Genomic DNA, 25772 nt, shown 5'->3' with positions numbered 1-25772 from the left:
GGAGTTGAAATCCACCCATCTTAAAGTGACCCAGGTTGGGAAACACTGCTATGGGGGAAGTTTTGTTTGATTACGTGGGTACCCTATTTATGTTTAAAACAGTTCAGAAACATCAGTTCAAAACAGAGCAGCCAGACTGCTAACTGGGATTGACCAATATGAACATATTATGTCAGTTCACCACCTACATTGGACACAATTGATAGGGCTGGTTTTCGCCTTGAAAGCCCTAAACAGCTTAGTGTCACCTGAAGGAAGAACTTCTTCCCTGTGTATCTACCTGGACTTTCATGACCATTTCATGAGGTCCTCTTCTAGGTCCCCCCACCATAAAAAGTGAGGTGGAACTCTACAAGGGAAGAGCTTTTTCTGTGGTGGCGCCCTATTGATTGAATGCCCTCCTCAGGGAGGGTCAACCAGCACCCACATTAGCATCAGCATCAGGTGAAGACCTTTTTATTTTCCTAGGCTTTTTAATTGCCTTATAACGGTATTTTAACTCTTTGTTTTTGAACGACCACTGTGCCTAAACTGTACAGTGCTTTTATTTAGAATTTTATTTGATGCCATCATTTTTTTTAGCATGTTTTATTACAAACGGCCCAGAGAGCTTCAGCTATTGGGCAGTTTAAAAGTTTTAACAAATAAATAAAATAAAGGTACGAGAAGTTGTATTAGATAAAGACGCCATCAAGTCAGGCTCAGCTTCTGGCACAAAACATAGATGCATCCAAGTAGCTTCTTTGGCAAAAAAAAAAAGAAAAAGAAAAACCCTACCAATGGTTTGCCATCAGTCTCTTGCAGGAAAAAAACTGCACACTTCTGTTGAAAAGGCTGGTCAGAGACCATAATAAAGATATTTGACTTTGAATTTGCACACATCCAAAACCCAAAGTCCAATTCACAAAGCTAACACACCGTCTTAGCTCCCGTACTGCAGGGCTTTTAAATCTCATCCGTACTATATATATCGATTAACCTCAAGCCAGAATTTTCACAGATTTCCAGTGCTGGAGACCCACACGGCACTGAAGCTCCTGGGGGTTCAGAAGACAGAACACCCAGAAACAGGCATGTGGGGAGCTGAGAACATGAGGGATGGGCCTTGACTGGACTTTTTAGTATTGCACATCACATAAACACAGCCTAAGGAGTAACATAAAAGGAAGCTATCATCTCCCCCCTCCAAGTACTCCAACTGAGTCACGTGGGCCTCGCTTAACCCACCTCTCGAAATCTATGTTCCTCTAAGCCTAGAAATGTTACAAAACTGTCCTTGAGCAGCACGTCCAAAAGCTGTGGGAAACCCACATTTCCACTGTTTTTACAATAATGGAATGAGCAAATGGTTCACACGCACATTGCAACAATCTGCCTAACAATCTTATGAGATTAGCCATTGTTCTGCAGCACCCTGTGCCCGAAGGTGAGCCAGCCAGTCAGCTGAAATAAACCTTGATTAAAACTATCTAACACTTTCAAAGCAACCTGGGCAGCCTCCCTGGGAGAGACCCCCATCAGCCACAAGCAGTCCAACCTAGGATTTCATTGGTAACTAAGAGCTACACAACATGAGCTGGGCTTATAGTACCTACATTCCACATCCCAGCCCATGCCTGGCATATCCGTGCTTGCCAAATAAAAGCCCATCTGGACATAAACCATGGTTTGCACATCGTGACGGCAAGGCCCACGCAACAGGTCGAGCCATAAAGAAGGAAGCCACTTTATGGCAGAAGGTTTCGGAGCAAAACTGCGCAAATTGGTCTGTCCGGCAACGGCGGCCGCCAGAAAGCCCCGGCGTCGTCTGCAGAGTAACGCAGAGCATCCCCTCCTTCGTCATCCCCCTGGTCGTTATGAAGTTATCCCAGCTGGCTCGATTCCGCACATAAGCGCATTCACGCGGCTAGTCCCTGCCTCGCCCAGTTGCTGCAGGAACCCACCTGCCGGCTTCGCTGACCCCCCGGCGGCTCGGTTCACACGATACTCGGGAAGTCGGGGAACAGGCTGAAAACTCGCCCCGCGCACCGGGCGAAACAGGTCCCGGGCCGCAAAGCTGCCGTCCCCTTTCCAGCCCAGCGCCTCGTCCCGTCTCCACCCCGCGAGCCGGGGGAAGGCGAGGCCGCCGCACCCCCCGTCCCACCGCGGGCGCCGGCCCGAGCCGACCCGCTGGCACAGCCGTCCCCCAGCCCGGCGCCCTCCCCCTCGGCCACCGGCTGCCACCTGCCCGCGCCGTCCCGACGTCGCTTCGGAGCAGCCTGGCCCGCCTTCCCGGGCAGCAGCCGCCGCGGCGGGAGGGCGCGCTGCCCCCGGCGCCCGCGAAGGCGAGCAGCCCGGCCCGGGCGCCCCGGCGCTCACCCAGAAGTTGTCCTTGAAGAGGGTCTCCCGCATCGCGGCCGGCGCGCCTCCCCGGCAGAGCCCGGCTGCCCGCGATCTGCGCCCGGGTCCGAAGGACGAGACTGGGGAGGGCGCCTCAAGGTCGGGCCCTTCTGCCCCGGCGCCGGCCCCCCGCCGCTTCCTTCCTCCTCCTCCGGGACGAAGGGAAGGGCCGCCGGCGGAGTCCCCGCCTGCCGCGGAGGCGCCGGGTGGCCAGGGGTGGGGAGGGGCGCGCGCGGCCGGCCGGCGGGGAAGAGGTCTCCGCAGACGGCGCTTTCTCGCGGGGGTTTTCCCCTCCGCGACAACCCTGAGAGGTAGGTTAGACGGAGGGAAGGAGGGAGCGAGCAGGGGCCCGACCCAAAGGCGCCCAGTGCGCTTGCGAGGCACTGGGTGGACCCTGCTTGCACCTTCCTTCCTTCCGTCCGTCCTTCCTTTGCAATGGGCAGGCTTGTTTTACTCAATCGCAACATATTTGGGAAAGACTGTTCTTTAAACCTGACTCAGCAGCACGGGATCAATGCTTTGGGATCGGAAGTGGATGGCGGGGCGGGGGGTGGATGGGAGACCAGCGGGGCATCCCAGGGATGGAGGTTAAAGAAAAAGGTTTTTTTTAAATCCCACTCTTTTGCCGAGAAAGCTGCAGGGTTGTGTCCAAGTTATAAGCGTCTGCCCAACCGCTGAACAACAACTACCCATACACACTAAGTTTGCACCTCACACTTGATTGAAATGAGTTTGATTGAATTTAATCCTCTTTCTTTGTAATTGCTCTGATAAAAAGTCCATCTAATGGACACAAACATTGGAATTATAGAAAATAGTGAGTTCTGGGGTACATTTGCATCTCCAGAATGTCACTGGCTAACAGTTATGTTATTTTTCATCACCTTTCCAAAGGTGGGTGTATACTCAGGAAAATGCAATAAATCTTCAGCCACCAGACTTGTTCATTTAACAAGCTTCAATCTCAATTCTGAATCCATGCTGTCTTACAACAGCAATAAATATACAGGCAAAACATAGTAAATAATACGGTACAGTCATTAGAATCAGAATTGCAAGGATTATAATCTGAGGCATGCCAAAAAGAATAAAGATATTTAGTTGAATAGAGGCTGCAGTGCAATTTAAGATACTGTATATTATAATACTGCCTAGGCTGTTTTAATATCTCTCTCTCTCTCCTACCCCTTCTTTCCAGAAGATGAAATCAAGGTTGCCCTGGGCACCGTTTGGAGTTTAATTTATAGCTTTCTAATTATTTTAGGAAATGATTGAGCATTTTGCTCAGACAGCCCTTTATAGTTGTAAATTTGCTTCACCATTTTGCCTTGAGATCAAGGACACTGCAGCAGCTCCTGTTTGAACTCCCGTGTGCTTTCATCCATAGTTCCAAAGTTTTCTTGCTTGACAAGTTAATTTGTCATTCCTGGGTGGGGCACATATCGCTATGTCAGTGATTTTCGAACTGTGATCCACTGCAGCTTCACTGTGTATCCGTAAACCCTGTTTTCCATGTTCCTCGCCCACTAGCTGGTTGATGAGATCAAGGGGTTGAAAACTGATTCAATGGAGCAGAAGTGACAATACAGGTAGCACGAAAGTATGAAATTATTATCATTGTGGCTGAAGATTGTACTACTACTATAGTTGGCATGAACTGGAAAGAACAGTGAGTCCTGGCCCTGATGAATAGCAGTGGAATCACTTGGACCGTCTGTTTCAGTTTCCAAGCCTGGATATCTGAATTTTAATGTTTTAGACTCCTAGTCCTCAGTATGTATTTATTCAGTAAAATAAATTATTTCCTTTGTGAGATGTAATACAAAGAGGTATGCAATCAACTGGATGAGGGATCAGACAACTACTTACCAAAAAGAAAAGCAGTAGGTGCATACATAGAATATTAACATTGCTGTATGCAACCCAATTATTTTGCAGGCATATGGAGTTAAATTTTTCTACAGACAGTCATTTCTCCTAACTAGGTATGTGAACTGCATTCCTGGATTACATCAATACCTTATTTTGTCCAACTTTCCGGTTTGCAGTTGCCAACTGTGAGTTCACATGTGCTGTGCTAACCGGTAAAAGGACAGCAGCATCCATACGAAGGAGTCCAGGCAAACAAGGTGCTGGACGCAGAATATTGCCATACGTGCATCGCTACACCGTGTCTGCCATCTTGCCTGTTTTGACTTTCCTCTGGGGTCACTCCTAAATCGTGATCTCATCTAAGCAACCCCCAAAGAAAATTGCAGATTGGAATTACAGTTATGAATATCTAGAAGCCAAAGATTGGGCTGGAGATCTACTTGCACTTTGTGTCTTAATACCTGCAGATTTCTACTAAAGAACACAAATAATTGAAATAGTAAAAAGAGCTTGGGTTACATTTTTGGTCCAAATGTTAGTTTTAAAAGGCTTAGGAAGGGAGGAGATGGGAAGGCATCCATAAACACACCTGCAATTATTATCATACACACCCCGAAACATAAACTTCCATGCTCTTGACGATGGAAACATAGGGAGGGCGTGTTTGTTTAAAAGAGTTTAAGTAAGTTTTTCACGTGCTTATTCAGTGGATCACGGTTGCAAAAAGTTTGAAAAACACTATCAAGTACGTAATAAACCAACCCACTCCAATCCTGAAGCGTGCCGGGTTGAGACGGTTGCTTCCAGGATTGGTAACTGGCATTTATAGTCCCAGCATGTTTGTAAAGTGATTGTTCAGAGGATTTTACAGACTAGGCCAACCCACCTTGGGCAAAATTCTGTCCAGGGATGGGTGGTGTTTGCTTCTCCTGAAACAAGAGCCAGAAATTGAGAAAGGGAGGCACTACCAGCTAAAAGCGGGCAGTACAAGTTTGATTTAAGAAGCACACACACCAGGTCCATGTGGCTGCAACAGGCAGGCACTTGTGCATTGCCCTTTGAAAGAGCTGGAAAAAGACATGTCCCAATTAGCAAACCTCCCTCATTAGCATAGAATGGAAACTCCACCTGCCCTTCCAGTAACAAGGATTGGCAGAGTTACTAAAAATACAGCTGAGCAATAAGGAAGGTCACGCAGGAGTGTTTTCTGGGGTTTGGTTCCATCTTAGAGTCATCGGGAGGAGCTCCTATCGCTCACTTTCTCTGGTTGCTGATCGTGGGAACAGAATCTGAGAACAAAATCTAGAAGAGGGATCGGCAAGTAGAAGCCCTAGAGACCAATCCACCCACAACTGATTTTCCTCACCTTTTCCTGTTTTGCCAGCCCCCCGAAAGGAACTTTTCAGCAGAATGTTAGAGAGAAGGGAAGTTAGCAACCTGATCCAATCAAACGCATCCAAACTGTTTAGTTCCCGAAGAGGACTCAGAAATACTGCTAAAAAGGGGTACAAAAGCAGAATTCAAATGGGTGCGAACATATAAAGGGTTTAAGGGAAAAGTGTGTGCAGATGACGCTGTCCTTTTTTCTTGCTCCATTCACACCTTACTACTAAGCTAAATTGCCGGGGGTATTTGCAGGTTGTGGTAACACTAAGCCAAATGGTGGGCACAATGGTGCGATTGGCGCTCCACCTGTTTTTAATTTCTTTTTAGTGTCCCTTGGGGATCTTCTGTGGCTGGAAAATTCTGGGAGTTGAAGTCCAGACATCTTAAAGTTGCCAAGGTTGAGAAACACTACTCTAGATCCTTCACTATAAGCAGGAAGCAGGAAAGGCAATGTTTAAAACTTTATCTTGAAATATATGATCTATTTTCCACTTAACAATCATCCTCTCTTTATGGAATTGCAGGCAGGAGGGAGGGTGTTTTAAAAAAGGCCTCAGGGTCAGACTTAGCCTTCGGTTTTAAGCTTCATGGAGTATTTTGTAGAAATCTCTTGGTGAGAAAAACTTAGGAGATGGATGAAGCCGAACACCACTCCAGGAGCGGTCACAGGCTAGCTTTAAATCAAATGTTGAAGTCTGTCTTTCAGTTCTTGCCCTAACCCATTTCCCCACTTGGAATTAATTTGCTTTTCTCCTACAGAGATTTTCGGCCAGTTGTGTGCCTGCTGAGACAGATTTCTTCCCTTAAAGAGCGTTTGGGGTGTTTTGCTGGATCTAAAGCCTATCCCTACTCTGCACAGGTTCAGGGTGTCCTGCACAAGCCCAAACAGGCCTGTGACTAGAAATGAAATTCTTTATCCAAGATCAATTGCGGTAACTCTTCCAGCTGTTCCTTACCTCCTTCTGCAAAGATGTTTCGTTTGAGAACTTCTTCCCCGTGGCAGAAAACGTACTCCAGAGTAACTCCATGCCTTCTTAGTTGTCTTCTCCAAGAGACAGATGCGTGGCGCGCTGTGACTTGTGATGGGACATCAGAAACGGGTGTGAAACGTTGCCGTGCTCCAGGCCGAGGCTAATTTATCCACAAGTGAAATACGACAGCGAGGCAGTCTATGGAGCAAGATTGGAGGTGGGGAAAATGCAGTTTCACTCCCAGCTTATAATTTCCTGGTGAGCCTCTTCGGAAATCCACCAAGCTACATCACAGAGAAGGGAAGAAGAGGCACATCCCAACCGAAACCCGTGAGGCATCGTACAAGAGAAAGGCGCATGGAAAGAACCGCCCCTGCCCCGTTGTGCTCAGCTGGAAAAGCACCAGATGGGTGTAATGGAAACAGCACTGAAAAACAGCCTGGTTGCGATGCATGTAAAAAGAGAGCAGGCTTCGACTGCATGGCTGTAGCCGCCATCTTGACTCTTCTGAACCTCCCTGCAGATCCCCCCCTCATCTCTCTTGCATGGTCAGGAGAAATAGGAGGAATGAATGCTGGGGATGATGGCTTGAGTTCCTATGTGAAAAGCTGGATATCCATCTAATAAATAATGCAAGGTATTTGTTTCTTTCTTGGTTATGTGTTTGTGTGTGCAGACTGTGTCCTTCCAAAAAGGGGCCAAACGCCCCCATCCTTTCCACTGTGATGTTGTTGCTGTTATTAACACACAATCTGACAGATAGTTCTGACTGGATTTGGTATTTTTGGCTATTGCCAAATGTTGCACCACATGCAAAAAACATGGCACGATCCGTGCTTTCATTGATAAACTGAGTGCTGAACCCAGGAACCTGCCTTGCAACACTCACATAAGATGCATTCTCGTCTTCTCCTCCTTCTCCAGCTGCAGATTTTGGTCCCAGTTATACCAGCTTCAGCCCAATGAAAAGATATCTTACATAACTGAGCAGGCAGCCACCAAAGGAAGGAAAGGGAACATCTGCTTGCCAGCACATGGAATGTGTATGTCAACTCTTTGCAAGGTGATTCGATAGCAAGATTTTTTCCATCGCTGACTGTTAGTCTTTTGTGATTTCATGCATCATGCGGTCATTTCCAAACTGCTCAAGCACACGGTCTTTTGCTCATAAATGGACCCCATCAGACTTGGATGACTTGGATGGGATGGGAGGGATGGTGTAGCTGCCCCAAATCACATGCCACGAGGAAGCCCTAAATTTGCAAAGGCTTCTTGCCTCTTTCCAAGAGAGAGGATGAAGCCTCGGTTCGGATCCTTAGCCCACTTCCTCCATTCCCAGCAGGAGATGAATCATAGGAATTTGCTTTTATACTCCACCTTTTTCTCTGGGAGTCAAAAGTTTGTTACCTTACTTTCTGTCAAGCCCCTTAACTACCAGGCATGATCAAGGAACAAGATTCATGTACTTCCCTTAAGTTTCGGTGCCAAGAAATAGGGATTAGAGTCCATTGTAGGAAGAGTTTGTAGTAGCCAGACATGTCACAATTTTTAATAAAACGGGTTTGCCTGAAAAGGCGCTACCAGATTCCTTCTGAAGTTGGGGTTAGAATTGAAGCCAATTTAGTGGCCTGCTAGAACCACTGAAATGGAGCAGAGCTTATAACACAGCTGAGAAGATGGCACAGAAAAAGAGTATTATCTTAGATAGCTTCAGTGAGCATGCCAGAGAAATATAGGTTATGGATCTTACACACTCAGCCCTCCCAAGCATAAAGAATCACACGCTTAGACAGATTAGGTTAAGATAAGAAAAATAATTTCTTACTGAGTTTATTGTTGCTTCTGCTACATCCATCTTGGTGGACAAGATGAAGTTCCTTTGTTCTTCTTTCCTTTCTAAATACTTAGTTTTGCCCTAAACTCTCAGCCCTACAGCTGCCAAGAGCTGCGTGGAAGAAAGGGGAATTCCAGGCCCACCACATGGTGCCCAGAATGGAGGAGAGCAGCACATACCCATGCACTTGCTTCTGGTGGAGAAGAAGGAAGAGAGAAAGAGGAATATGGAGAAAGTGGGAGTGGCAACAGCTTCCTCAGAGTTGCACTGTGGGACAATTCAATTTACATGTTAATTCACATGCAAATGAGGCATGCTAGATTTGCCAGAACTTCCAACAAGAATCTTGAAAAGTGAGGTTTTAAAAAATAGTTCATTAAAGATGGAGATCTCTCTCTGAACTTCTGATTTTTTTCCCCCAGGCTGTGTACATGAAAGGCCATGAATCCTTGTGATAAGCCTGTAATGACCTCTATGTCAACTGAATCAAAGCACTCTGTTCTCCCAGTGGCCAACCAGCTGCCCAAGGAAGCCCACTGGTCTTCTAGCAGATGGCCTTCAGAAGAAGTCCCACTGCCATCAAAGCTAAGATCCCTTGATCCCAAGGACTTCCATGAATTGGTCCAACGCTTTTCTGAAGCCAGCCAAACTGGTAGCCAGCACCATATCTCATGGTAGCAAATTCCAAAGCTGAATTATGGGTTTGTAAAAAAAAATTCCTTTTGTCTGTTCTGATCTATGACTGTACAGGTAGTCCTCACTTAAAGATCATTAGTTTAACAACAGTTCGAAGTTACAATAGTCTTGGAAAAAGTGCTTTACGATCTGTACTCACACGACTGTTGCAAACCATCGCACCACCCCTGTGGCCACATGATCGCAATTCGGGCACTTGGCAGCTGGCTCGCATTTACAACCAGTTGCAGCATCCTGAGGTCATGTGATCACGATTTGCAACCTTTTTTTCTGGTTTCCAGCAAAACGTCCATTGGGAAGCTGGATCCGCTTAAGAACTGTCATAAAAATGGTCATAAAATCAGGTTTGGTCACGTGGTGATTCAATTAGCGATTACAACGTTTAACAACCAATTTCCCGTTCCCTGTTGTGGCTGTTAAATGAGGACTACCTGTAACAAAGTGTCCTAATCCAAATAAGCACAAGACAGGAAGCTTCTGTAAACATTGAACCTTTATTAATGACAACAATTACATGAACAATCCAGTATTTTCCCTTCAGCTCTGGAAAGCAGGTGAGGCCCAGGAGAGTGGGCAGTTGCAGGGTCCAGGGAAGGCCCCGGAAGAGGACTGTCACAGGATCAGGGCAAGGCCCAGGAAAGATGGTTTAGCGTGGAGCCAAGGCACAATGCTTAACGACACAGGGTTCGGACTAGGCACCAAGGAGCCACCCGGTGTGAAGTCAGCGCGAGGCACAGGGCAGCAGCCAAAGGAGGTTCACGATGGGAAGTGGAGGAGAAACCTGCCGTGGAGTCAAGGCAAGGCGCAGAGTCCAGGTAACGACCAGGGTCATGGTGGGCTGTGGGATCGCAGCCATGCTTGTGGGATATAAGGAGCAGGAGCCGAATTAGGCAAACAGTTGTCCCTGACAACCTTCTCCAGCTTCAGACGCTCTTTATACCTTTGATTTTCCCATCACTTAGGTGCGGGAGCCAATTGGGACGCTCATTGTTCCGCGTGCTTTTCTGCCCTCCTATCATGTGTGCTGGGAGGTGGTGGTGATTCCACCTCCTCTTCTCTACCAATTGGCAGCTCTGGATCTTGGCTCATGCATCCTGGCTCTGCCTTCCCTTCTGGCTCCACCATCCATTCCCCCTGCATTTGTGGCCCAGGTTTCTGCGGGTATTGGCAGTGGAATTGTCTCCGCAGAAATGCATAAACATTGGACAACCCCTCCCAGGAGTACTCATCGGTACCGTACCCCTTCCAGTCGATTAAATACTGGAGTCAGCCATGGCATATGCACGAGTCCAGAATCTCTGAGGACAGGCCTTCCTGAAATTGATCCATTAGGGCCTCGTCGTTCCACTTTAGGTCTTGTGCTAAAAGACAAAAGTCTCTGATGTACTCGGCCACAGGTCAATGCCCTTGCCTTAGTTCCCTAAGACGTCTACTGGCAGACTGTGATTTGACCGGGTCTTCGTACGTGAGCTGAAGCTTGCAGCTGAACTCATTGAAATTGTCCAACAAAGGGCTTTGTTGAGTGACCAAAGACAAAGCCCACCATGCAGCATTCCCCGATAGCAGACTTATCAGGAAGCCCACCTTATGAGGATCAGAAGGGAAGTCCTCTGGGCAAAGGCTCATGAACAATCTGCATTGAGCGAAGGCCGGAAATTGAGCTAAAGTCCCATCAAATTTCCCCAGCGCTGCCACAGGACACTTGTAGTGCGGGGCTGAGGCAGCAGCTGCGGGCTGCTGAAGCTGGAGCTAGGCTATCTGGGCATTCAGGGCAGCGACCTGCTGTGCCAGTTGAGCGTCCTCCAGAGCAAGCTGTTCCATTGCTCACCACAGAATTACACGAGCATCTTCCTTGTCCCCAAACACCGCTGGTCGGAGACAATCTGTCCTGATCTGACTAACCACACAACACAGGAAACTTCTGTAAACGTTGAACTTTTATTAATGACAGCAATTGCACGAACAATCTGGTGTTTTCCCTTCAGCTCCAGAAAGCAGGTGAGGCCCAGGAAAGTGGGTTGTCACAGGATCAAGGCAAGGCCCAGGGAGGACGGTCTATCGTGGAGCCGAGGCGAGGCACAGTGGAGCGTACTGGTGCAGGGTTCGGGCTAGGCGCCGAGGAGCCGCCCGGCGTGAAGTCAGCGCGAGGCACGGGGTAGCAGCTGAGGAAGGTTCGCAATGGGAAGCGGAGGAGCACCCTAGTGTGCAGTCAAGGCGGGGCGCGGAGTCCTGGTAAGGACCAGGGTCACGGTGAGGCGCGGGATCGCGGCCGGACTCAGAAAGGCGCTTCAGTGTAAGACGCAGGAGCCGACCTAGGCGAACAATTCTCTCTGACAACCTCCCGCGGCTTCGAACGCACTTTATACCTTCGATTTTCCCGCCGCTTGGGTGCGGGAGCCAATCGGGACGCTCGCTCTTCAGCGCGCTTTTCTGCCCTCCTATCACGCGCGCTGGGAGGAGGTGGCGGCGATTCCGCCTCCTTTTCTCCGCCAATCGGCGGCTTTGGATCTCGGCGCACGCGTCCTGGCTGTGCCTTCCCTTCCGGTTCCACCGTCCTTTCTGCTTCCTTTTTGTCCGATTCCGACTCCATCCCGACATAAAAGTTTGATTTGCCTGTCCTGATTCTTCCAGCATTCGGTTTTATTGCGTGAGTTCTGCTTCTGGCATTTCGGGGAAAGGGCAAATAGCTTCTCTTTGGCTAATTTATCCACACCATGCATAATTTTGCAGCTTCAACCATGTCCCCTCTTCACCTCTTTTCTAGAATAAAAAGCCCCAAATGTCACCCCCTTTCCTATAGGGAAGATGCTCCAGGCCCTGGACCTTCTTAGTTGCCCCCCCCTGAACCTGCTCTGGCTCTGCTATGTCCTTTTTGAGGTGTGGCGACCAGAACTCCATACAATATTCCAGATGCCCCATAGATTTATATCAGGACGTTATTATATTGACATCTAAATTTTCGGTGCCATTTCTTATTATCCCTAACATGCTGTTGGACTTGTTTACAGTGGATGCCAGCTGTGTGGACACCTTCAATGAACTGCGTACCCCAGTATTTCTCAACCTCAACAACTTTAAGATGTGCAGACTTAAAGGCTGGCTGGGGGATTCTGGGAGTTGAAGTCCGCACATCTTAAAGTTGTTGAGGTTGAGAAACACTGCCTTACATTGTGACAAATGACCATTTACTCCTGTTCTTGGTTTTCTATTCTTTATCCAGATGCTTACTCACAAGAGGACCTGCCCTTTTATCCCATGGCTTAAGCTTGCTCAGAAGTCTTTGATGAGGTCCTTTATCAAAGGCTTTTTGAAAACCTAAGCTGATGATGTTTACTGGCTTGTCCTTATCCATTCCTTAGAACCCTCAAAAACTCTACCAGTTTAGTTAGACAGGACCTTCCCTTCATGAAGCCCTGTCAGGTATCCTTGAGGAAGGCCAACATGTCCAAATGTTTGGTAATTTTATCTTTAATTGCAATTTCCACTATCTTCCCCAGAACAGATGTCAAGCTGACAAACGTCCTGGATCTCCCTGTGAATCTTCCTTAAAAACTGTGTTATTAATTGGCCTCTTCCTCTCTCATCCTCTACAAAATCTCTCACAAGATCTCCGTCATTTGATAGGCAAGATTGGTTGAAAGCATGCCTGGCCCACATCCCCCTCTAGGACCTGAGGTTAAGGGGAGATTTGAACCCAGGTCTCCCTGTTCCAAGTCCAACAGCATAACTATCTTGCCACTCTTTTCAGTTGGGAATGTCAAAAGAGAAGAATTTAGACAGGCGCCCCTCCAAAACGACATTTCTTTGAAGAGAATCTAAGTAGGCCAAACCATTGTGTGGAAACAGCATGGATGAAGAAGGTTGAAGAGGTGATGATGGGAAGTCCGTGGAAGGGGAAAGGAGGAGAAACAACACAACAAACTGCAAGATGGTCACAAGGGGGGAGGAGGAGGAAAATTGAGGAAATACCTTAAATTAACCCTAAAAACTAAGAGTTGCTGAGTACAGCAAGAAACAAGGGGGTAAGTAGAATATCCAATCATGGAGCAGAGCCCAGCAGCGTTAGAATTGTGTGCATAGAATTCTAGGTTCATAATTTCCAGCTGCCATCAAATTATGTCTATGTATTTATTTTGTTCTTGGCTTTTCTTCTTTCAGACCTTCTGTGAACAGATGCTATGGAAAATCTAATGCCAAGATTCCAGGCAGAAGCTATTAGACCGAATAGAAACTTTGGAAGATATTTCTCGTATTTTTACATATGCCGTGGTGCACCTAAAAAAACAGCTTTGATTGCCTGCTTGTGGCCACCATCTTGACCCCTTCCTTGCAGGCACCTCTGGTAATTTCTGGATACCTGCAAGACCACCTGCTCCAACCAGTATGGGCCTGATCTACTGCAGCAGTCTTCCTCAACCTTGGCCACTTGAAGATGTGCTGGCTGGGGGATTCTGGGAGTTGAAGTCCACACATCTTCAAGTGGCCAAGGTTGAGACAGACTGTACTAGAGCATTGAGGGAGAAACTCCTCACGGGCCACGCTTCTGGGAGGAGAGGGGAGCTGATGCTAGAAAGCACTGCTTCTCTGGGGCTGCGCTGTGATGCAAAAGGGTCTCCCCACTGAGATCAGGCCTATCCTGGCTTTCAGACCGTGGTTAAAAACAGCTTTTCCTATGAGTGTTCCAGTTATGTTTACCTACTCCGTTGTCTTTTACTTTTTAACTACTATTTTTATGGTTATGCTTTATGTTGGTTGCTAATTTTATGATTTAGTTTATTTTAATTTTCAGCATACCATCAATGGCTTGTTTTCTGCACATCTTGTTAAAACGGCCACAGTTGCAAGACTGCAGTGGGATGTAAATTCAATAAATAAATAAATAAAAGATGTTGGTCAGAAGGGATGGAGGCAAACCTATCCAAGAACAGTAAGGTGGTGGTCTGGTCCCTTCTATTCCCAATGAAGAAACAATTATACTCTAGACCATACGTCTTTCAGCAGTATACCTAAACTGGTCATTTTAAAGCAAGTGGGAATGTGTCCTGGGTCACAAAAATAACCCTCTTCGAGATTAATTTCTATTGCTACTTTTTCTATTACAAATTACTCTCTTTCCCTTACATTGATCACCAGGAGACACAAAGTTACCGGTTTCAGTCTCATTGGGAATCTTCAGGCACAGGTAGCCAAATATTATTCTGTGGGGTTCAAACCCTCTACCAGGAATTAAACTCATAGATCTTCACCCTTTAAATGACTATATACAGTGCACGTCCAAATAAAAATAAGACTAGTAAATCCGAATGCTAGTCTGAGGAGATACAGAAGGGAAAAAAAGGCATAAAAAGTCAGCGGGATTTTTCTTTTACAATAAGGGATACAGTCAAGGTTGAAAAATTAATGCTCTTTTCCTTTCAGTTGCATTTATGTTTACTCTTTTCAGGTGACCTACACATTTCTACTTGGAAACCAATTAACTTCAGGATTTTAATGTGCCAAAATCCCATCAAAACAAGTAGCACGTTCCAGGATAATTTCCGTGCTGATCAGAATTACCCTATGCTCCTACCTGGAGAAGTTACTGAGAAGGCTATGTGGAAAGAGATGTTGCTGTCTCCTGCTAGAACAGCAGTAAAGTCGGCAACCCACGCAACTCTGAACACAATGCTGGAACTGGGCAGTTAGCAACGTGGAAGCTGCTTTCATTGCTACCTCTTCAACAGATAATGAGAGTTTCAGGGGCTGCAATGTTAATTATGCATAAATGGTCTACTGTTGGTAAAGAAAAGGATGATGACTGGATTCACATACTGCACAATGCTACAAGTTCCAAACTGGCTGTAAACAAGCCGTAATAGGCTGGTTCACATATAAGGTTCAAGGCTAACTGGTGGGTTTACATCACATGAAGCCAGAAACAAATCTCATTACAGTTAGTGTTATGTGCAAATCAGCTAAATGTGCATACTATGTTAGTGTGCTATAAAAAAAGCTTTCTCCAGTACTAATACAAAGTAAAATACTTTCACACATTTGGGTTAAGTACTACAATACTCTAACCCCCCCCAAAAAATCAAAACAGAGTTTTTGTAGCTTGCAAGGTTTTATTTGCCACGTGGTTTCTACACAATGCTGCCAGCAGTCAACCAGATCCCATCACGGTGAGGACTATGTCCACAAGAGCTGGCACGGAACCTTAAATTCTCAGTGAGATCTGTACACGCAACTCACACACGTTTTAAGTCTCTGGAAAAATGGAGCCCAAGCATTACCAGTCAGTGACAGAGGTAGCCTGGTGCATAGAACTTTTTAAGTCTATGCTTCAAATGTAGACAGAAAATTTATGACGATTTCCTTCAACTTGGCTTCTGTTTGCTCGGAGATCTTCCCTTCGGTCCTGTCAAAATAAAAGGTTAAATAAATTTCAACTCTTGCCCAAAACAAACCGGAATAGTGGGCTGCTTCAGCCCCTTTCCCATCCCACTATACTCCATACTCTGCAACACTCTTAAAAACTCAAGTCTTTTAATCATCAAGATCATAAATGGATGACTGGTTCACCAGGAAGCAGGCACTGAATCTTCACTCCCCTTTTGACCTCTTAGGAATCCATGTTGTCTTTACCTGATCGTTGAGAGCAGGGCCTGGTGGTTGCTCAGAATGTGAGCAAGGAACGCACGCTCAAATTTGGTGATCTTGCTAGGCTCCAACTTGTCCAGATGGCCTCTTACCCCAGCGTAGATAACAGCAACTTGTTCCTCAATCGCCATGGGAACTAAGAGAGTGAACATCAAAGTCTGTGGCGGATCACTTGATCCCAGAGCAGCAAGACTACATCTTTAAATACGACTGGACGTTAGAAGTGATACCTAATAGTCATAAAAGCGATGCAAGGGAATATCCCACCCTTCTCTTAAAGTCAATGATCAAAACTAAATTCATCCCAAACTTCCACAATTGGGGGGTGGGGGGGCTTCTGGAAATGTCAAGCTTCCCAGCCTGATTCAGGGAAACAGCTTTCCCCCTTCAACAAACTTAACCAAGTCAGTTAAAGATGTAACGGCTGCATTCGACAAGCTAAGCTGAGGTCACGTGAACCTGTTCTTCTGGCTGAGCATTTTGCCAAACCAGGAAACCAGAAGCTTTAGCATGTAGCCAAGCTGCCTCTTGTTTATCGCTGCAGAAACTCATGCTACTTAAAATTATTTGGGGTCAAACAACATTTTGAGCCAGAGGTAACAGTAGAGAATTGCACAGGAAGGGTAAGGAATGCAGTCAGGGAAATGTCTCATGCTTGATTGCACACTTTCTGTTCTGATGCATTAAAAAAAAAAGGCAGCAATGATTACTAGAATTCTGAATGGCAACCAGGCATGGGTGAAAAGGACTCTTACCATATTGTCCTTGTTTAAGCAGCTCAGTCAGACGGACACCGCGATTGAGCAGCTGTTGAGTCGCAGCATCCAGATCAGATCCAAACTGGGCAAAAGCAGCTACTTCACGGTACTGGGCTAACTCAAGCTTCATGGTTCCAGCCACCTGCACAACACAATGATGCTCTTAGTGGGTTTCAGGCAGGATCTGCCAAGCATTGTGTGTGGCCAGTTTTACTCGCTGCAACTACCTCTTGGATTGCTGGCTGACCCTAGAAAATTCAGTTTTTAAGCTCCTGATCAACCTTTCCCAGCCAACTGCCTTTACCTAACTTGAAGCCCAACACTCTGGTTTTGGGGTGATGGCGAAAACGTTCAGCACACTACATCCTCCCTGCTCAAACTATTTTTCAGGTCTGCTTAGAAACATCCATTTATACTTTTACGAAACCAACGGCTGCCAGAAGTGGCATCGCTTGAACTGTAAGTTTATTAGAATGTAGATCATTCTCTTATTTTTGCTTAACTTCTTTTATTGAGGACCCTTATTTGAAGTATAAAAGGCTAGCGCAATTTTTACACAGCCCCAATCATAAGGGTTTGGGCAACCTGTTTGGAATGTGTGTGTTACATCCCAAACGCGTTAAGTGGGTGATGCCAGTAGACCGTGATCGTTTCATACGTACCTGCTTCATGGCCCTTGTCTGGGCAGCAGAACCAACACGAGACACAGACAGACCCACGTTAATCGCTGGGCGGATACCTTTGTAAAACAGTTCTGTTTCCAGGAAGATCTGCCAGAAAGAGTTGCATCAAATATAACCAAACCGACCAATTTATCAGATGCACCACACATATCTCCCAGTTTATGGAACGTAGACAACTGTATAGTAGCTCATAAAATGATGATAAGATTAGCGCTCCAAGCTTGTATAAAATAGCGGGGGCACGCATGCAATACAACTGGCCTTTGGATGCTCTTACAACATAATGGCCGAAGTGTACTATAACTGACTGCTATTGTACTTGCCGTTACAGGGGATGCTGCATGCGGCACTAAGCTGGTCTGTATCTTCCCTACATGGGAAAGATCTGATTGACCCAAGCTATGATGGGTTAAACCACTGGCTGTTGAACGTATTGATGGATAACTGTAATGATGCAATTACTGATTGCAACAATAATGGAGGTAAGTTGGCTTAAGATGCAAGTATGCATGTTCATTTATATACAGAAGGTGTGTTGTTGGCTGGCTTCGTGCCTAAGGAGGGACTTGAACTCACTGCCTCCTGGTTTCTAGCCTGATGCCTTAACAACCGCACCAAACTGGCTCCACACTGCCCATTACAGCATCATAATATAAAATGAAGAGGCCCTAAAAGTCTCATAATATATAGCAATATAAACACCTATGCATTCAAATTAACCGCTAAGAATTAAAACTTAACAGAGGCCCATGAAAGAAGTAGTTTGGTATTGAGGAGTATGATCTGAACATTAATGGATCAGTAACAAGGTAGTTACGCCTGGTAGAGGAAACAGAGTGAACAACCGCAAGCTGTAAGTTGCTGAAATCTAGGACAGATAAAGTTGTGCAACTTGGAATGTTTATTAAAGATGGAAGAAAGGATGGAAACATTTTAAGAAAAGTAGTAGATAGTATGTGGTCTGTTGTGAGGCATGTTTATCGAAGGAAGAGAAGATGTCCCGTGTTTTAAGGCCCTGTTTTTGTACACTTTAGTTACATGGAAGAAAGAACTGGGTATGTCAGAAAAAGCACGCAAGTTGAACTCAGAATGAAGAACTTTAAAAAGTGCTTGTGGCAAAAAACAAGAAATAGGGTCAAGAATGAACAGTGCTGAATGAATGCAGATGACACACAGAAGGGAACTACCAATATGCAAGATGCTGAGGAGTTCGGTCATAGAGATACAGATAGTCCTCACTTAACAAACACAATTGGGACCAGAATTTTGGTTGCTAAGCGAAGCGCTCATTAAGCGAATCTGACCCAATTTTATGACCTTTTGTGGTGGTCATTAAGTGACTCACTGCAGGTGTTAAGCAAACCACGTGGTTGTTAATGAATCACGTGGTTCCCCATTGATTTTGCTCCCTGGCTGGGAAGGTTAAAAATGGCAATCATGTGACCACGGGACACTGCGACGGTCATAAATGAGAACTTGTTGCCAAGCACCCAAGTCGTGATCACATGATTGTGGGGACACTGCAACAGTCATAAGTGGCCATAAGTCATTTTTTTCAACACCGTTGTAAGTTTGAACCATCACCAAACAAATGGTTGTTAAGTGAGGACTAGCTGTAGGCTTAAATCACAAAACAAATCTATGAAAGAGGAACAAACAGGTAGAGTGGAAGCCCAAGAAAGTTGGACAGAGCTGTTTAGACTGTCAAAGTTGAGAAATGTAAAGAACAAAAGACGATATATGAAACAATATGTGGACAAGTTGGAACAAGGTCAGTTGGTAAGGGCAGAAAGTTATGGAGAGGTATAGTGCATGCTGTTGGTGTAAACCAGATTTAACTATATTTCCCTTAAAAAAAAGTCATGCCTTCAATTTCTTTGACTTACTACTCCTTACTCCCTTACTGTGCTTTGCATAATACTGCCTACTCCAAAAGAGAAACAGAACATGTTTTAGAAGTAACACCACTGGACCCAACCACTCCTCTTGTAGGTTCTTGTTCCACTTCGGGATCCTACCTGCCCATCGGTGATAGAGATCACGTTAGTTGGAATGTAGGCTGACACATCTCCAGCTTGGGTCTCAATGACCGGGAGAGCGGTCAAGGAACCGCCTCCGAAAGCATCGTTCATTTTGGCTGCTCTTTCCAGAAGACGAGAGTGGAGGTAGAACACGTCGCCTGGGTACGCCTCACGGCCAGGGGGACGACGCAGTAAGAGAGACATCTGACGGTAGGCGACCGCCTGTTGATCAAGAGAGCGAAGATGCTGCATCTATCTTGCTGAGATCTGGCTCCCCGTCCCCGACTCAGAGGCCAACCCCATCTTCAAACCTGCTTAGATAAGTCATCATAGATGATCAAAGCATGTTTGCCGTTGTCTCTGAAGTATTCACCCATTGAGCAACCAGAATAAGGAGCCAAGTATTGGAGAGGGGCAGCATCGGAGGCTGTGGCAGAAACCACAATAGTGTACTTCATGGCATCTGGAAGGGGCAATTCTTAGTCAGTGAAGGTGGAAGCAGCTTAGCCGTGAGAGAAGTTCCTACATTTTCCCCAAACTTCTGTATTTGATTTCCTCACAAGTCCTTTTTGGAACTAAGTGGGAGGGTCCAAAGATAGGCACTATTTCTTTCATATGCTCTCAGCAGTGTTTGATTCTGTACCACGTGAGTCTCTTATGATTTACTATGCGCGTTCCTTTAATAAACATAGCATGCTATTAGCACATTTGCATTATATACTACAGGAAAGCCCACTGCATTTGTGATGGCTGCAGAACTGTGGGACATACTTTTTTCTCCATGTTATTATTCATGTTCACTGAAAATTATGAGAGAAGGGAATCCATCCTGCAGCTACAGGAAGTATAATTATATGTGGACATTGGAGGGTTGGGGGGGAATAAATCTGAGTCAGTCTTGATTCCCAGCAACTACAAGAACAACTCCATGCAATTTGCTTGGCCACATTTTCTGAAGTGGCTTGCCAGTGCCAAAGCATTATTTCATCTACATGAACTAAGTCTTAGAAGATCCATCCCAATAAAAAGTTAACTTTCTTCAGAGAGTTACTTTGAGGAGTAACACTAAGGGCAGATAAACATATGTCTTTTATATTTCTTTTAAGAAAAACTCAGAACTTCAATAGTAGGGCTGCTTTGGGCTACATATTTCAGCAAACACGAAGTTCTGGGTGAATTAAATGTTGGTACCTGCATCAGTAAGCCTCTTCACCAGCTGAGCAACAGTGGATCTCTTCTGACCAATTGCAACATAAATACAGTACAGCTTCTTCTTCTCATCAGTTCCATCATTAAATCGTTTCTGGTTAATTATACTATCAATAGCAATTGAAGTTTTGCTGCAAATTGAAGAGGTAAGTCAATGTCTTATTGCCCCAAGTTAAGCCAGTGGTCTACAAGTGCTGTTTTGAGAAAACCTGGGGATTTTTCAATGGAAAGGTGAGTAATCACAAGCAGTTTTTCCTGCTATTAATTTTGCATTACTACATGGATGTTTTTGAGTCAAATGCCCTCAGGTATCCCCATGTAAAGAAGATTCCAGCTTCCCCAACAGCTAAGAATTCACCGTAGTAAGGATCACCTGGGGAAAGCAAGGACCACCCTTATTTCTTACCCAGTCTGCCTGTCTCCAATTATCAATTCACGCTGCCCACGGCCAATCGGTACCAGGCTGTCTACTGCCTTGATTCCCGTTTGCATGGGCTCACGGACAGAGATCCTCGGGATGATTCCAGGAGCCTTCAGGCCAACCCTCCTGCGGGTTTTGGAAGTGATGGGACCCTGTAAAGCAAAGCAGCAGAGTCAGGTTTTCACATCTGTTCCTCACCAACAGCCTCATGTGCAACAGCAACTCGGTTTCCACACCCACCTTCCCATCGACGGGATTCCCCAGGGCATCAACCACACGCCCCAACAGCTCCTCTCCAACAGGGACATCCACAATGGCACCTGTTCTCTTCACAATGTCTCCTTCCTTAATCAATCTGTCATTACCAAATACGACCACACCAACATTGTCAGGCTCCAAGTTCAGAGACATACCCTAAGAAGAGAGAAAACCCATTTAGGAGGAATAAAAAGAGATCTAATGGGACATTCCAGACAAGCATAATTCATACAAATAACAGAAGCGGCCTGTTAACACTGTAAAATATGAGAGCACTGCCATGAGGATGTAGTTCCCCAAACAGACACTGTGCATATTGTCTAATTCATGCCTGCAAATATTAACAATTAGCAATTAGGGCTAACGACTAACACCAAAAGCCACTTTCAGATGCTTAAGGGGCATAACACCTCTTTGATGTGTTGCTTTAAACAGCATTTCCATTATTTATACCCCAGAATATCCTTTCACACAATAATATAATGGACAGAAAAGTCAAACCAGCACAATTAAGTTTTATCATGCAAAAATGGATGCGAAGACTTACCTTCAACCCAGATGAGAATTCCACCATTTCTTCTGCCTGAACATTTTTCAGGCCATACACACGGGCAATGCCGTCACCAATGGAAAGCACACGGCCGGTTTCCTGTAGCTCAGCAGCAGTGTCGGCCCCCAGAATACGCTCCTCAAGAATAGAAGATACTTCAGCAGTGCCTGGAAGAATATAAACCAATCTGATGTGCTATGCACAGGCTTTTGTTGAAAAAAAAATTTTTTTTAAAGAAAGGTGGTCATTTTTAATAGTCCTGGTTTAAATGTTTTGTTATTCAAGTTGCAACAAGGATAGACAGCTTTAATAAGGTATTTATGTATTTGACTCACTTTTCAAAAAAAAAAAAAGTGCTGAAAACAAAATCAGAGATGTAAGCTGGAAGTTTCCATTGCAGACAAATCTGGCACTTTCAAAGTTGCACAAAGTTTGCTTTTTAAGCAATTCTTCTAAAAAACTGGGAATTGGAGATTTCATCGCTCTCACTCCATCACATCAAATAGTACAGCTTCATTACATGTGTAGATTATCGCTGCTAAAATAAATATGCTAATTGCAATAATTCTGATTTATAAAGAAAAATATTCCAATTCAAAATTTTCAGGACAGCTGACTTCTCTGTACAAAACACTCAGAGAATAAAACTAAATATGGGGAAGCTGAACAGAGGACTCAGGCTAATAAATACTTCATTAACTTTATCTCTTAATTCTACAAAGCTCACAAGTATCAATAGTACTCAGTACTCAAAAATGTATTATTTTTGCTCTGGTCAGCTTTAAGAACTGAACTATAGTTCTATTCAAAGCAAAAATTCAAAAAAGCAAACTTAGGTAAATTCCAGCAAACTATGGGATGGTGAACAACTGGGTAGTGACCACAGCCTAGCAAATTGTTGCATGCGAGATGGGGGGTAAAGAAATATGATAAATTAAATAGTTAAATAATTCTGTTTTGGTGATTTCAAAATAGTTTCACTTCAGTCCTACTGAGACATGAATCAAAGTAGCAACCAGATTCTGCAGCATGGCAGGGATATAAAGGCAAAATGTCAAATAACTAAAAAACTGTAAGGGGATCACATAATTAATTTTGAGATGACAGCCAAGAGTATTTGATTATCAAAGCTGAGATTGCAGACTTTGTCTCACCAGTTTTCTGTAGAGCTGTTTTGGAGGCATGGAGGTTCCTTGTTGCTACAAATGATGTACCCAAAGCATTCCGTGACACCTAAGACAAAAAAAAAATAGGATCTCCTGTCTGAAACTCATGAAGTCTTATTTTTCTTGCAGGATTTTGAGTTAAAAGACTTTAGCTCAGGATTGTTTGACCACAGCTCCTTACTGCAACACAACATTATTATTTATATAGAAAATTACATAGCAAGCATTGAATACATATTACTTCCTCCACAAAGCTGTTTATTTAGGAACTGTTAACTCGCAATACATTAAATAGACCTGTATACTACTTCAAAAATTATTGGAAAAGGGGGCTCTGTGGGACACATGCAAACACCAACTCCAACTCTTTAAAGCAGCTATGTCTTTTATGGGGATCATCTGATTGCACTCTGCAACTGCCACAGAACCCAGGAAGAAATGAGGTGGTTTTAAAGAATGGCAAACAGCTAGGATTTCTCTCCAAAGCCCTTTCTAGGAATCAAATCAGAAGGTCTGAAGAGGTGAAGGTTGTAAGAAATATAAAAAGCCCCTTTAATGGCATCTCCTGTTTCTGCGAAACCTTAGGACCTAAGCCTTAAGATGATTTCAAAATGATGCCGCTCACTCACAATCCTCAGCCCGCACAACCTTATTCATAACCCTCATTCTCTGCATTAACCTTCGAAAAAACATTATTATGTCCAAACAGGAATCTTAATGGTACCTATGTTTAAAACCTAAAACGTGCCTGTGCAGCTTTTGCAGTGCTACCCCACAGTAGCTTGCATTTAGAATGTATTCCAAACATTTGCTGCTTTAACAATTTCAGAAGTAGTGTGTTTTTAAGAGACTGACCATCAACCCCATATACCATGTATTGTACCTAGACACATAACTGGAGAAAGCAAGGACAGATGCACAGACTTCAAAGTCATGAGACATCTGAAGAAATACAATACACCACATAAAGCCCTGCAAGAACTGACTAAATTGTAGCAGCACAGGCAGAGCTGCAAATATTCGTTAAGGTTGCACGGAAGGCTGCACTGAGTACAAAACAGGCTTAGAACTCTCTTCAATAAATACTTTTCCCCCCCCAACATCAGATTTCAAGACAAAAGGAGCCAATGCTAACCACTGCAAACTGGCCTCTTGGGGCAGACAGCAAGAGAACAAACCTGCAATGCAGACTTGCCCCGAGAACAAACGAAAGGAAAATCCTTTATAAAATATAGTTAGGCAAAACGGATTATAAATGATCCATGAATAATGAATGGCAAGAGCAGGAGCTTCTCTGGCTAGAGGCCTTCAAGGTCATAAACACACCAGGCGGTGGTGCTGCAAGCCCCGACTGACAGCCCCCTCCATCAAGGCGTCCTGGAGCACACCTCCCATCAGCCACGGCCAGCACCCTCGCAGAGATCGAAACCATGGGAGCTGCACTCCCGGTGACGGGGAGAGCCCTGGGGAGGACAGGCCCCAACTGATGATGGCCTTCCAGGCAGCCACGTCTCCCACGCCACAGGCCGCCCAAATCCACCCAAGAAAGGGCAACAGGAGAGGCTACCAGGGCTGCATTATTGCGGGGGGCGCCCACGGTTTAAATGGCCTCCGGGCTCGCTTCTCACTCCCACCGCCCGCCCGGCCCCTCAGACGGGAGCGGCCTGTCCTCCCTTGCCTGGGGTCCCCAGGAGGCGGCTGCAGACGGCCCTAGAAGCGGGGTGACCTTGCCGGGGTCACCGCCAGGCCGAGAGAACGGCCCCGGCGCGCAGCGAGGCCGAGAAGGAGCGAGGCCCACGGGGAAGGGACGGGGGAGGAGGCCCGGGGCAGCCCCGGGAGACCGCGGAGGGCGCCGCCGCGTCAATGTCACCGCCAGGCCGGAGCCCAAGATGGCGGCAGGGGAAGACCGCCCCTTCTCGCCCCCACGCTCACCAAGCCGGCCTGCCGGGGCAAGGCCCGGGCGAGCGCAGCAGCTACGCGCACGGAGAGCATCGCTGAGGCGAGCCGGGCGGAGGAAGAGGCGGCGCGGCTTCTCGCTCTCGCTGTCCCCGCGGCTGCCTCCGGCTCGCACCGAGGCAGAAAGCAAAATGGCCCCCGCCCCGCCCCCGGGGGCGGGAGTTGCCCCAGACCACACCCCTAATCCGAAGGTCACCTCGGCGACGACCCGGAAATGTTTCTGTAACCCTTCACATTCCTTGCCCTCAGTTTAGTGCTGGCGAAGGCGTCTCCCCTTAATCATTTTATTATCCGCTCGCGCCCTTTTGTTTCAGAAAGGAGGAACGGGGGGCTTTTTTTTAAATTTTAACGCATAGTCGCTTGTTTAACATAATAACGTTCCCGTTAAAATGGCGCAGTCCGAGGAAATGGGAAAAGCGTAGGCCGCGCGCACCGGAAGCGCGGTCACCGGGAGGGGGCGTGTCACGAATGACGTATACGCGGGGGCGTGTCAGAAGTCGTGGCCACGCCCCTACACGAGGAAATGGCTAGAGTGGAGCGCGTGGCTCAGTCCTGTCAACTGCGGTGATTTGCTTCGTTGCAGCGCTATCGCCTGATAAAGAGTGCCTCTGAGCACGCGCAGAGAGCGGCTTCATCGCTGCGTTATGAGCCAACTACTTTCTCCAAAAATGAACGATTTCTCTGGTCTTTCCATCAAACTTGGGACATAGCTTAATGCTATAATGCTTTATTTAAAATATAGTCTGGGCATCCACGTGGCCTGCCAGTGACCCTTTTGGAGCCCCCAGAATGCCCTTCCCAATGGGGGCAATTGTTTCAGCCCCTTCCAGCTTTGGGATGATTTGATCTGATTACGTGCCATCAAGTCAGTGTCAACTCTTAGTGATCACATAGGGGAGCATTAAAGGGGAAAAGCCTTGCGGGGTGCCTTCAATCACCCCATCACCTTTTAAGGCTCTGCCCCTGGGAAAAA

The 25772-nt window shown here is 46.0% G+C and overlaps 2 protein-coding genes across 2 annotated transcripts in view; both read right to left on the bottom strand.

Annotated features, from left to right (window-relative positions):
* The window catches only part of PSTPIP2 (proline-serine-threonine phosphatase interacting protein 2), a 38202-nt gene extending 35677 nt beyond the window's left edge, over positions 1 to 2525 (bottom strand). Inside the window, exon 1 of the mRNA XM_063295871.1 lies at positions 2359 to 2525. Within this exon, the coding sequence (XP_063151941.1) occupies positions 2359 to 2391 (33 nt within the window). The 5' untranslated portion in view covers positions 2392 to 2525. The remainder of the gene's footprint in view (positions 1 to 2358) is intronic.
* Positions 2526 to 15222: 12697 nt separating this feature from the next.
* ATP5F1A (ATP synthase F1 subunit alpha) lies at positions 15223 to 24931 on the bottom strand. The gene is made up of 12 exons (XM_063295869.1): positions 24776 to 24931; positions 22832 to 22910; positions 21675 to 21844; positions 21110 to 21283; positions 20855 to 21021; positions 20431 to 20579; positions 19551 to 19702; positions 19237 to 19461; positions 17198 to 17305; positions 16533 to 16677; positions 15763 to 15913; positions 15223 to 15535 (listed from the first exon to the last, which is right to left on the bottom strand). Exons 1-12 carry the CDS (start codon positions 24833 to 24835, stop codon positions 15454 to 15456), a joined length of 1662 nt encoding a protein of 553 aa, XP_063151939.1. The 5' UTR covers positions 24836 to 24931; the 3' UTR covers positions 15223 to 15453.
* Between the last annotated feature and the right edge of the window lie 841 nt (positions 24932 to 25772).

Source organism: Candoia aspera, chromosome 2 (assembly GCF_035149785.1).
Source record: "Candoia aspera isolate rCanAsp1 chromosome 2, rCanAsp1.hap2, whole genome shotgun sequence".
Lineage (NCBI taxonomy): Eukaryota > Metazoa > Chordata > Lepidosauria > Squamata > Boidae > Candoia > Candoia aspera.
This window is presented reverse-complemented; position numbering and strand designations above follow the sequence as displayed.

What these genes read in the sequence shown, in the direction of transcription:
- ATP5F1A (XM_063295869.1), bottom strand. Translation starts at nt 24,835, where the DNA reads ATGCTCTCCGTGCGCGTAGCTGCTGCGCTCGCCCGGGCCTTGCCCCGG. An exon ending in GGAATCCCGTCGATGGGAAG is followed by an intron (nt 21,022 to 21,109) that starts GTGGGTGTGGAA and finishes TTTGCTTTACAG; the next exon opens with GGTCCCATCACTTCCAAAAC. An exon ending in ATTGGAGACAGGCAGACTGG is followed by an intron (nt 20,580 to 20,854) that starts GTAAGAAATAAG and finishes TTCAATTTGCAG; the next exon opens with CAAAACTTCAATTGCTATTG.